Source organism: Dama dama, chromosome 14 (genome assembly GCF_033118175.1).
Source record: "Dama dama isolate Ldn47 chromosome 14, ASM3311817v1, whole genome shotgun sequence".
Lineage (NCBI taxonomy): Eukaryota > Metazoa > Chordata > Mammalia > Artiodactyla > Cervidae > Dama > Dama dama.
This window is the reverse complement of record NC_083694.1, coordinates 46,830,102-46,842,813: the sequence shown is the minus strand read 5'-3', so window position 1 is coordinate 46,842,813 and position 12,712 is coordinate 46,830,102. Positions and strand designations below refer to the sequence as shown.

General features: G+C 56.2%; 1 protein-coding gene across 1 annotated transcript in view; it reads left to right on the top strand.

Annotated features, from left to right (window-relative positions):
* PRDM16 (PR/SET domain 16) overlaps positions 1 to 12,712 on the top strand; it is a 338,180-nt gene that overhangs the window by 102,581 nt on the left and 222,887 nt on the right. Inside the window, exon 2 of the mRNA XM_061160551.1 lies at positions 2,126 to 2,460. Within this exon, the coding sequence (XP_061016534.1) occupies positions 2,126 to 2,460 (335 nt within the window). The remainder of the gene's footprint in view (positions 1 to 2,125; positions 2,461 to 12,712) is intronic.

The following is a 12,712-nucleotide window of genomic DNA, read 5'->3' as shown; positions in this document are numbered from 1 at the left end:
CCGCCTTCTCTCCTAAGCTGTTTGCTCGGCCAGTAAATTAAACATGCCCTTCAAGCGTTGATTTTCCTCCAGTAGGTGAGGAGTTTGGGGAAGTAGAATTCAAACAGAAAAAAAGAAAAACCACCCAGAAAAACAAAAAAGAGCCCTGAGATGGACATGCATGGATAGGAACAGGTCCTCCTTTCTGCCCAGCGCCTTCACAAGAGGGGTTGGGCTCCTCACCAGCTGGACGCAAAGGCATCAGACCCTGGGTGGGGGGGTGTCCCGGGTGGGGGCGGGTGTCCTACCCAAGTCTGCTGGAGCTCCGTGCAGTCACCGGGTCACATAATAAGGTGGCATGTTAATTACTCCTCCCAATTCACCTTGGTGTATGCACCCCGGGAAGGGCCGGGGGTGATCTTTCAGTCCTCAGCAGTCTTGGGTCCTTGGGATGGGTGCGCACCAGCTGCCGTTCTGTCGTTGCATTTTTGAAAGGATCCTACAAGTCAGTTAAAAAGGAACCGTTGGCCACTTAAAACATAATAATTACTTCTGTGAATGCTGCTAAATTAAATAAATGTTATCCCCATCATTTTTTAAGACTTTGGTTTCTTTTGAAAAGAAACATTTTGTGATTTCTCCCGCGGATCAGTTTGAGTCAGCGTGAGGACCCCGAAGTTCCTGTCTCCCTGGAGACATCCCTTCCACCCTCTGATGTCAGGGAGCGGGGAGGGGAACGCAAGACGAGAGCCAGAGTGACCACAGTGTTTGGGTCGCTCTCTGAGGTTTTCAAGTCCCAGAAGGAGGGCGGAAGCATCCGGATCAGAGGTCAGCAGACTCTGAGCAGGGAGCAGCTCTTCTGCCACGCCTCCCACCCCCAGCCCACTCCTCCTGTCTCTCTTCTCTGAGTTCTTTAATCGTACGAGTGAGATCCACCTCACATGAAAATGGACCATTTTAAAGTGTACCGTTCAGGGGCACGCTGGCCACCTTTGTCTGGTTCCAAAACATTTTCATCTCCCAGAGGAGGCCCTGGGTCCACCAACCATTCACCCCTACCCCACCATCATGGGTCCTGTCTCTATGGGTCTGTCTTTTGTCCATACATTCAGCATAAATGGAATCTTAGGACTCGTGGCCTTTTGCGGCTGGCCTCCTTCACTTGGTGTGACACTCGCGAGGCTCGCCTGTGTTGCCCCTGTGAGGTCAATCTTCTTCATCTATGTTAATATAAACAGCCTGTTGTGCGGCTGGACCATGTTTGTTGATCCTCTCATATGTTGCTCCCCTTGGGATGCCTGGGGGTTCACATTGGTGGGATCCTCACCCCCCAGCCTTCCTGTTTGCCGTGCTAAGGTCCATGCCAGGAGTGAAGCTGGTTTTCCAGCTGTTTGACCAGTTCGTTCGCTCCGCCCACTCTTTATTACCTCTTTTGTGCCTCAGGGCCACCCTCAAGTGAACTTCTAGGCGGCACTGTTTTGGGGACAACTGCCTCCTAGGCTGGACCCCAAAGAAAGGGCCACACCGGACAGACAAGCTGGAGACCCTTTTGCTCAGTCCCGTGATCTGCCCCCCTCCCAGGGCTCCCAAGTTCATGACTCAGCAGGCCTCTGTCCTAACCTGCCATTAAGTAGTCAGGGAACTTCTAGGAACCCTCCCCAGCCCCAGCACACCCCCACTTCACCCCCTTCCCAGAGCAGCCCAGATTTCACATAACTCAATTTCTGAGTCCCCCCAAGATCTTGGGACTTGCCCCATTCCCTGATTTCCAAGGCTGCAGACACAAACTGGTTCCAGAATGAATGCCTCATCACCAGCCCAGGGTGGGGCCCCCCAGAGTGTCTGCGTTCCCCACTGCCCCCATCGCATGGAGCGTGGGTGCCCCTCCTTTCCTAATGCAGGACGTCCTCAGTCATTGCCAGGGGCTTTGGGAACCTGGGGAGAACTCTGCTGACCCAAGGGGTCTGTGTTGTTGCCTGAGTGTTGCTGGAACATCCCCCTGGGAGCCCCTAGCAGAGGCCGCGCCTCCCAGGCAGTGGGGGGTGGCTGGCCCTTGTTTCTCTTCCGTCCCCTGTCCCAGGCGGTCCCCAAACTCGGGCCCCGGGAAGCGGAGCTACACAGGCTGACTCTGTGTTGTCTCCTCCAGGTGACGGCGACATTGTAAATAACATGTACGGGCCGGACCCCGACCTGCTGGCGGGCGAGAGCGCGGAGGATGAGACCGAGGACAGCATCATGTCCCCCATCCCCATGGGGCCGCCGTCCCCCTTCCCCACACCCAAGGAAGGCTCGCCATACGAGGCCCCGGTCTACATCCCCGAGGACATCCGCATCCCCCCGGGGTTCGAGCTCCGTGAGTCCTCCATCCCCGGCGCCGGCCTGGGCATCTGGGCCAAGAAGAAGATGGAGGTGGGGGAGCGGTTCGGCCCATACATGGTGGCGCCCCGGGCCACGCTGAACGAGGCGGACTTCGGATGGGAGGTGAGCCCTGCCGTGCGCGCGTGATTGATGGCGGCCGTTTGTCTCGCGGTCCATCTATTTATAAAGCCGGGTTGACGGTGCTGCCTGAGGCGGGAGGCTGGGTCGCAGAGAGTGCTGAATTTCCCAGGCTTATTTTATCCCGTGGCTTGTATGACGCGACTCCAAAAACACCAGAGGCCTAGTGGACGCTGGGCGGCCCCCGTCCGCCGCACCCGCTCTCTTCCCGGAAATGTGTCTTTAATGAGCTCATGTCTTAAACCCCTCAAGCTTCCGTCTGGATCTTAGATGCTAAGGCTGCCATCTCAGCAGGACCTTGGGGATTGATGGGAGTCTCCCAGAACAAGGTCTCTGCTCCCGGGAAAGTCCTCAGATGGGGGCCCAACTCTCCCCAGAGCAGCACGTGTCTGGTGGCCACACTGCCCCAGATGCCCCAGGTGCATCCATGCCCTGGGCCGCCTGCTGGTCTGCCCGGGTCAGCCAGCTCCCTAAGAGGAGCCTGCACTTCTCAGATTAGTGGGGGCAGAGAGGAGAGTCTTGTGGTTTTGATTTCCCTGATGATCCAGGCCTGGCTCAGCAGTCCTGGAGGCTATGTGTGACCTGGAGAGGGAGGCTGATTAGGTAGGGGGTGGGGGGTTGACAGTCGTGAAAGGGCCCTTCCTTCGGAAGCATTCTGCTCTGACCATGAGGGACACTGCGCCCCAGTTCAGGGGGCTTTCAAGGTGGTCTCCTAAGGACCAGGGCCCCACGAAAGCACACTCCCCTCTGGTCCTGACCTCTCTGCAGGCCCCACAGAGCCAGTGTGCAGCAGTATTTTGGGCAGGAACCCTGCCTGGATGGAAAACACAAGTGCCAACCCAGATTCCTCCTGGGTGTTTCACCACTTGCAAAAGTGTTCGGATGGTGGTCAGAGCTGGGAAGGGGAGAGCTGTCCAAGGAGGGAAGAGGGCCCTGTGGGGCCGGCAGCTGTGCCCCCTGCCAGTGGTTCAGGGTGGTGGGGCTTGAGGGGACCAACTCCCCCAACTGCTCGTTGGCTTTGGAAAAGTTCCCATGCTGTGTGGGACAGGTGTGTCTCTCAGGGTCTGTGGACAGAGAGGGGTGAGCTTGGGTCCATCTTTGCCCTCTGATGAGTCTTTACGATCTAGAAGGCTGCTCTTGGGGACATCACTGCTCCCTGAAGACTCGGGGAGCACAGTGCATGACCCTTGAGCAACCCCCAGGGGACCCTCAGCAGCCCTTGAACATCCCCCCCCCTCAGTCTGGTCCATCAGCTTTTGAAACCCTCTGAAAGGGTCTCACAGAGTCTGGCTGAGTCATGTGCTGGTGGTAGTACTGCAGACCTGAGACCCCCATTCCCTTCACAAGGGAGGACATGGGGGCACCCCAAATACTGGATCCCCTGATTCTCCTGCAGGTGGGTTTGTGGTAGTACATGAGGTATGGACATCAGGGGACACAGAAGCCCCCTACCAGGTGCCAGCTGACAGCCCAAGCTCTGTGGATGACTTTGAAGATTTAGAGGGGCAGTGGGTTGACCAGATGGATGAAGGAGCAGGCATGCCAGAATTCACCACAACTGAGTGGTAGAGGCCACAATTGCACTGTATGAACCGGCTTGTCTGTCCCCTGCTGTCCCCAGGTGGCTGACTCTGTGTGTGCCTCCCAAGGTCGCGTCACCTGCAGAACAGGTGGGAGGGAGCAAAGTGAGGAGTTGGGAGGTAAGGCCCTCTTGGGGGCAGCTCATGTGCTCTTCAGAGACCCACAGGGTTGCCCTCGCTGGGCCGAGAAGAGTGTGTTCACATGATGTGACCAGTAAGTGGCTTGGGCTGTAGGATGGCCTGTCCTATACTTCCCACCTGGTTATTTTCAGGAGGAATTTAGGGGTTTGTGTGATGTGCTTGGAAGGGCCCGGACTACTGAATTAGGAGACAGCTTCAGATGTTGGAGGGTAAACGAACCCCGCATGTAGCGTGATGGATGACCTTGAGGTGACCTGATTCTCATCGGCTCAGATGCAAGCCTCTGTTTGCTCTAATTTTAAAGAAACGGCCCGTATCACGGCCGCCCCGGGTGCCGGGCCTGGTACGGGTTGTGCTGTTATCTACCTGGCGCCTGTTGACTTTGTGATATTTGTCCTCCGTGTACGTGCAGGATCGCTCCCCTCCAAGGTGCCTCCTGCCCCACCCCAGGCAGCGCCTTGATTCCGGGGCCGAGACCTGACCACCACCTTTCCTGCCGACTCTGGCAGGTGTTTGTGCTGCATCCACATCCTCACGTCATGTTCCAGATGCACTGTGTGACTTGCCTGGCCTTGTCTCCTTGGTGAGTTCAGGCCTGACCACCTGCTCTGGGGCCATCTCTGGGCTTCCTGGTCTCCTATCCTGTCCCCTCCAACACAGTCATGAGCAGCTGTTGGTGTTGCCATAGTCATGGTCAAGCCCCAAGAGCAGAATCGGGCACCCCAAAACCCAGGGTGAACCTGCTTTGGCCTGAAATCAATCTAGCTCCCTGGATCTCTGGGCGGAAGTCAAACAGCCTCACTTATGTCCCCAAAGAGGAGACCGCTGTGTCACTTGGTTCCTATGTCCTCTTCGCGGTGACAGTGTTGGTCAGTGGGCCTCACTGCCCTTGAAGGGCAGGCATGGTCCTTGCCTTCACTCTGCTGCAAACAGGGTCCAGACCAGGAGTGGAGAAACCAGGCTCCAGAGTCTAGACCTTTCCATGGCTCCGGACAGCAGAGGGGCCTCCAGAGGAGCCCCGAGTCCCGAGTGAGGCGGCTGACTGTGTCCTTGAACCCTGCAAATGCCCGCCCTGGGCCTGTGGTCTGCTCGTCCCCGTGCAGGGCTGGGGACAAAGACGATCACTAGCAAAGCGTCAGTGTCTGAGCGTCCTGGCTGGGGACACCAGGCAGACTGAGGCCCGTCGTGGCAGGGCCCAGGGACAGCAACCGCAGGCCAACAATCCGGTCCTGAGTGTTGTATGTGTTGTTGCTCAGTGTCACCGTGGTACTTGAGCTTCATCAGTCAGTGTGATTTGATGTGACTACAGTTTACATGGCATTCAGTCCTTGAAGATGAACAGATCATCTTCTAGCAGAGATGGCAAAGCAGCTCCGAGAAGGAGCCAGGAAGGTTCTGGATCCCCAAGGGGCAGTGGGTGGCAGCAGGGCTTGTGTCCTAGCCTGGCTCAGAGTGTGGTTGCTCCCACGGGGTCTGGTCTGGGGGTGCAGCAGGAGAGGAGGATCCAGGGAGATCCCCTTGCAGACACAGGGCGGGTGTTCCTCGGAGGACAGGCTCAAAATCAAGGTCAAACCGATGATTCTTACTGTCATTTTGGGACTTCACTGAAACAATTTTCTTTCTACTGGGAGAACAGAATTCCTGTTCTGGACCATTCCACTGAACTGAAATCCAAGGGTCCCACATCATGTTCTCTTTCTGTGGTGAGGTTTCTGGTGACTCAGCCCTTCTGACAAAAACATTTCTGTCCCTGCTGGGGTGGCTTGAGTGACTTCGCACCTTTCAGGGTCAAGGTAGCAGGAGCATCTTGGCTTGTGCAGGAATTTTACTTCAATGAAACAGGAAGGCATGGGTTGGCCCCGTGGCTGGGTATCCTCCTCCTGCTGTTCACCTGCTTTGTCTTCACATGGGCATCAGGAACATTCGATGATTCTAGACATTTCCCCCACCCTGACCCTGGGTGTTCTGGGGGAGGCCAGGAGTGAGTCCCTCATTTTGGAAAAAAAGCACAACTCTGCTCTCCGTGCATCCAGACCTGGCAGCCGTGTCCTTGGACACAGACAGGAGCTTGGGGTGCATGGAACACAGCTCCCCGGGCTCCATTTCAAAGGGAGGTGTCTGTCCCCTGCCCAGGACTCCCGGCCCCTCCCCCCCAGACACAGCCTGCCCGCTGACACAGCCACCACTCACCCTCCCAGAATAAATCACTTCGTGATTGCATTCTATTGCCCCGGGGTCTGAAAAACAATGATTTTGATCATTTGTTGAGTAAATCATGACATTTATCATCGTGCTGTTTATTTTGCTAATTAAGAGATGGCTGCGAGTGGCAGGCCCGAGGGAACCGGCTATGGAACCCGCTCCTCCGAGGTGCCACCTGCCCCAAGGCGGGGCCCCGCAGCTGTGCTCAGGTTGGGGCGGCTGCACAGGCCCCCAAGGGGAGGCGCGGGAGCCATTTGCACATTGAAAGCGCCCGGCTCTGCTCATCTCCCCCAGAAAGCGGGCTCTCTGGTGCCCAGCGCGCTGCCCAGCCTGTAACCGACACTCAGGCAACGTCCGTCAAAAAAAAAAAAAAAAAAACACGTCTGCCTCTGTTTAAGGAGCTGGTGGAAAATGTTAACGTGAATTGATGGGGTTTCAATTATCTGAAGAATTTACTCGAGTGGATTACCTCATCCTTTTGGCCGTGGTTCCTGAATATTAATACACATGTTCATTTGCTCAATCAACAAACGTCTGTGTCTGGCCCAGGGACTGTGGGAAGTTCCAGGGTCGCAGGGGAAAGGCTGCCCCGTCTCTCCAGTGCTACAGTCACGCGGTCCCCAAGCCGGCACCTCTGGGGTCTCCACTCCCCCTGGATGGCTCTGGTGAGGGCAGGACCTTCCGGCCACCCCTGTGGACCACGGGCTGCCAGAACATCCAGAGATGCCAGGTAGGGATGTTCCAGGCCATGGCTGGTACCCAGCTCTGCATGCTTAGATTCTGAGACACTGTTGTGAATGTGAGACTGAGTGTTGATCCAGAACCCCTGACCTTGAAGAAGGGCATGGGGTTGAGGAAGTGAGCTCTGCTTGTGCCCACTGGTCCCCCTACATATATATATTTTTAGAAAAAATAATGCTTGCTCTTCCAAGCTGGGGCCATGTGTCCTTAAATTAAGGAGGAGCTGAAGGTCTATTTTTGGTCCAAAGTGGCAGGAAGACGATGAAGCCCAGTGGGGTGTGTATTCCCTGCGACTCAGGGTGTCAACACAGTGGGAGCTTGGCCTCTAACATCTCAAGGACAGGATATGGTGGGGTTTCCCAAGGCTCGTGACACATCCATAAACAAGTGGCATGGAGATCTGAGGACCCAGGACGCTTTTCCAGGTCTAAGGGCTGAGATCACATTCACTGAGACAGATAGAGGGGCAGGTGTTCTTGGGGGTCTGGCCTCTGTGCTCGGCCCCTAACACCTGCCCAAGCCTGGCTGGGGGTCAGGTGGGCACCCCAAGACTGCAACCAGACTGCAACTGAGCCCCTGATCCCCGTGGGGAACAGGCCCCCTCTTCTTTCTTCTGCACTTACACTCTGGCCTCAAGGACCCTGTCCTCTTTCCTGCTGAACTGGCCACAGATGTCAGCACAGACTCTCAAACACCCCAAGGCTCCCTGCCCCTCAGGCCATCAAGTCAATATTCCTGCTACAATGAAGCATCCACTTCCCCCTGGGACAGAGTTCCTGAGGCTCCTGGGAATGGGCTTCAAGCCGCTCTAGTTCCTGCTATGTAATGACTGAACAAGAAACCCCGGCCACCTAGAGACAAATGTGCATGCTTGACTCATCACCTAGACGAACTGGACACCCCTGGTGGCCCCAGAAGCATGAGCTTCCCAGTGCCACGCCCCCTGCATTGACCTCCCGGTGCTCTGCCCCCTCCTGCCTTCAAGTCCTGGTGCTGTGGGCTCCTGTCTGGCCCCCAGAGGGACAAGACCATGAGCAGCACCACAGCCAGAACAGCCATTCCCCAGGATTCAGGAAGGAAATGTCCATCCTCCAGAAGAAACACCAGCAGTGGCCAGCGGCGAGTCTGGACTCGCGGATGTTTCATCACCAGCAGCCCCTGTGGAAGCGGAGCTGCTGCTCAGCCAATGGACACCTCCTCTGCACCCCAGAATCATCAGCAGCCTCAGAATCTGGGTGCTTTCAGCCCTGGCCAGCCCTGTGGATGGATCCACAGCCCCAGAACAGCAGGAGAGGAAAGCTGGGCCCAGCAGCCCCTTCCGGCATTCCAGGTGACTCCGAGAGGAAGTTCACCTAGCCTGGGAGGAGGGGCAAGCCCTGACTCTGAACAACGGCCAGCTGCCAAGTTTGCAGAGAAAAATGTGACAGCTGGTACTTGAAGGTCAGGACTGTCCTTCAGGTGTTTCCAGGGCATCTGAGACCTGAGAGCAGAGATCTCTGTCAGTGGGTCTCATACCAAAACCTCCAGAGCATCAGAAATACAGGTCCCTAGACCCCACCCCAGAGATGCCAGACTTTGGCCAGATGGAGCGACCAGCTGTGTGTGTCTGTCCGGGACGGTCTTGGTTTTTGAACCAGAAGTTCCAACAACCCTCCCTGGGTTTGTGAAAGCTCCCAGGAACTTAGAATGTGCTGTGTGGGTGAGAGCAGCCAGTCTGGAAAGAGAGAGAGGGAGATCCTTTCAGGCCTGCAGCATCTGTGTTAGGGGCCCTGGCAGGAGGGGACAGCTAGGAGCACTGACGGAGCAGAGGTTTCGGAGAGGACCACCACCCTTCTCCCGCTGTGCTCCCTCCACTGGGGGGTCCAGGGAGGTGAGGGGGATGATTTGCCATGGGTCGCTGAGGGTAACCTGACAGCTTGTCCCAGAGGCACCCTGTGGCCCGAGTGCAGGCGGCCACGCTCTGTGATGCACACGCACACTTCCACACTCTTCCACACACATTTCCTGCAGGGACCACACTCCAGCATTTCTATGCATCCTTCACCCTAAAGCTGTCACGGTGTGTGCTCTTGCTGACATGCCCGGGGTGGGGGTGCACCTTGCTCCTTTTTATTTCACTCTTAGACCATCGTGTTGTGTTTACTCTTGGAATTCCAGCCGTGTAGGAAAGTACTGTGGCCAGGCTGGCACAGGGGGCCAGGACTGGTTTCAGCTCCAAAGACTGGGCCTCCTGCTGGTCCGATGGTCTCACTCGCAGGGCCTGGTGTTCTTGGTCCCTGTCCTTGCCTGTCCTTTCCCGTAGCACCAGAATGCACACTGGGACCTTCCTGGGCGCATCCCACTCCCCAGGGACTGGGAGCCCAGAGGCTGTCTGTACTCTGCCCTCCTCTGCCTGGCCGGCTAATTCACCCCTGACACTGACTCTGCTTCTGCGCTGTCTGGGGTTTATTTTAGGCCTAGCAACATGGCAGGGCTTTTCTCTTTCCATAGTGATTTTCTGAATGTGTTTAGGAGGCATCATGTATATTCAGAAAGCGTCCAAAGTCGTAAGTCACCGCTCAATGAACATTCACACCCATGGAAACAACACCTGGATGGTTAACAGGTCTGGGAACCTCTTCTCGGGCCGTCAGATAGGAACCCGGATTCGACAAGGGGGGCCATCCTGTGGGAACAGGGCTGAGTGGGAGGCGGCCTGGGAGCGCTGGGGCGGAGGGGTGGGGGACAAAGAGGCCTGCGCCATCTCGTTTCCCCAGGAACCGCTCCCAGCGCAGCTTCTCTGCCATCTCTCCCAAGCACCATGACATCAGGTCCAGACGTTTTTAGCCCAAGAATGCCATGAAACCCTGCACTATCTTCGGCCCAGCTCCGAGGCGCGGGTATATAAGGAATTTTCGGAAAAAGGACAGAGAATGACTAAGAATACCTCCCTGGTAGTTCTTCTTTATTTCCTTAAGGGGTAATAACTCAGCCACAGTCCAGCAGAGGGTACTTTCTTTAAATAGAGCATTCTGATTCACAAGCGAAAAAGGAAATAAATATTTTCTTTTCATATTCAAGAGACGTTCATGAATACCAACTTCTTAAATGGTATTTTACCATCCTCATGTCTCTCTCTCTCTCTCACACACATACACACACACACACACACACACACACACACATACACACACACATATACACACCAGTGACAACAAGCCCATCCTCACCCCAGAATGGCTGCTTGTGAACCAGAGATGTGGACTAGCCTCAGGTAGTCAGAAGGAAGTGAGGGGAAGGAAGATGGAGGGGATGATGTTCTCATCTCCGGGCTCACCCTTCCTGCTGGTGCTCTGTCTCCTCTTCTGCCCCTCCTGCTCCTTTTCACTTTTATCTTTAAGGGAAGTGGGGTCACACATTCAGGGATCATGACAAAGGCACCCTCCCTGTGCTGGTCAGGACTGGTGAGGCCGGGGCAGGCTGACCAGGCCAGGAGCGTGGACAATAGAGAAGCCCTGGCATTCATTAGGCACCTGCTGTATGCACATGCCAGCCATGCCAGGCTCTTTCTGATTCGTGATTCTCATTCTGTCTCATTATATCCCGTGCCCCAGCCCCGTGGACTGCATTGGAGACTGGCAGGCATTAATGCCTATCCCCTGAGTGCCCCACTGTGAAATTCTCCGGATCCCAGAGACAGCCTTCAGCCTTGCTGGAGCCAGGATTCTGAGATGGTCCCAAGGTGCCAGGAGCCTGGTTGGTGGGAGACGTGTTCAGTTCAAGCAGGATCTGTGGGGACCCCATCCCAGAAGGTCAGTCTGTGAGGCACAAAATCCAGATGCCGCCCCCCATCTGAAAGGAAATCTTTTTCACCTGTTTGCCTCAGGCTTGGATCCCGTGGAGCTACGGTTCTCAAGTGATTGTGTTGAGAAATCTTCAGGTGCCTTCAAAATGCAGGTTCAGGGCCCCATCCTGACCTGTGTGTGTGTGTGTGTGTGTGTGTGTGTGTGTGTGTGTGTGAGTCACTCAGTCATGTCTGACTCTTTGCGATCCCATGGTCTGTAGCCCATCAGGCTCCTCTGTCCCTGGAATTCTCCAGGTGAGAATACTGGAGTGGGTTGCCATTTCCTTCTCCAGAGGCTCTTCCTGACCCAGGGGTCAAACCCAGGTCTCTTGCACTGAAGGCAGATTCTTTACCATCTAAATTATCAGGGAAGCCCCACCCTTACCTAGTGGATTAGAATTCCTGATGGGGGTCCCCAGGAATCTGCATTCTAATTAACAGTGGAAGAGGGGGCACTAGGAGTTCTCCATTTATGGGTGGAAGCCCAGAGAAAGAGGCTTCACTTGTATCTACCTGCACCCCACCCACCCACCCTGTGTGTCCCACCACTGCTGGACCCCAGAGCCAGGAGCAGTCTGGCTGCCCCACTGTCCTCCAGAAGGACCTTTGGGCAGCAACAGAGGCTGGGGAAGGGGCTCCAGAAGGATTCCACCCCCACCGTATAGCTAGCTGTTGGCATGGCTCTCCTTGGGTGGGTAGCCGCCTGGAAACTGACAAGCAACAAGACCCCCCAACCAAGGGTATAGCAGTGATGGTCAAGGTTGGGGGGAGGGCCCAGACACCAACTGTCTATGTCATGCCTGGAGATTACTTGGGACATCATCATTTCTCACCTTCACTGTGCAGGTGGAAGGTCCAAGCCCTAGAGATGGAAGGGGGTCCCGCAGGATCATAGGGTAGTTAGTTTGGCACAGGGGCAAGAGACCAGGCAAGGGACCCTCAGGCAGCTTCCTTCGGCCCTGCCTCTTGACTCTGCAGTTCATGCAGACAGCATGTGCTGAGACCAGGGACTGGGCAGCCTCCTGACTCCTCCCTAGAAGTTAGAGCAGCCCCCAGCCCACGTGGGCACTCTATCCCCAACACTCTGTCCAGGCCTCAGCTCCTCCAGGGGAATGGGGACCAGTAAGGCAGGGAGTGGTCTAGACATAGCCCTTGGCCTCCTCTCTCTGCACCTGCACTGCCGGCCCAGCCAGAGTAGCTCTCAGGCTTTGCCTGGGCCGCCTGTGGCCACGCCTTCTCCAGGCTGACCCTGCCTTCAGGAAGCGTGTGGTGGGACCCACCTGCTGAGACTGAGGCATCTGCAGCATCGCTCATTTATACGGAAAGATTATGTCAAGTACTTTCCCAGCAGCGGCCTCTCATAGAGTATAACGGGCTGGAGGGCGGCCCCTCTGAGTGCGGGCAGCTACTGGCCAGGCAGCTCCCCCAGGACCCCCAGCATGGACTTGGCCAGCCTGTCATCCACTCCCTCCCTCCCTGCTGGTCAGATGAACATCCCAGGCCTCGCAGGCCATAAAAGGTCTCCCTGGGTCATGGGACAGGGTGTGGACCTACCCGCCAGGCCTGCTTATCAGAGTTTCTCTCGAGGTGAGAATTTTTGTGGGCTGGTCACCTCCAGGTTAGGAATGCGCTCTCATCATGTCACAGGCCACTTCGGCTCAGCCAGAAACCAGGGTGACCCAGCCACTCCCCGCCTGTTGAGGGGCAGTGGCCGCCGGAGGTCCCCTGCAGGACGTCCTCTCCTGCTCTG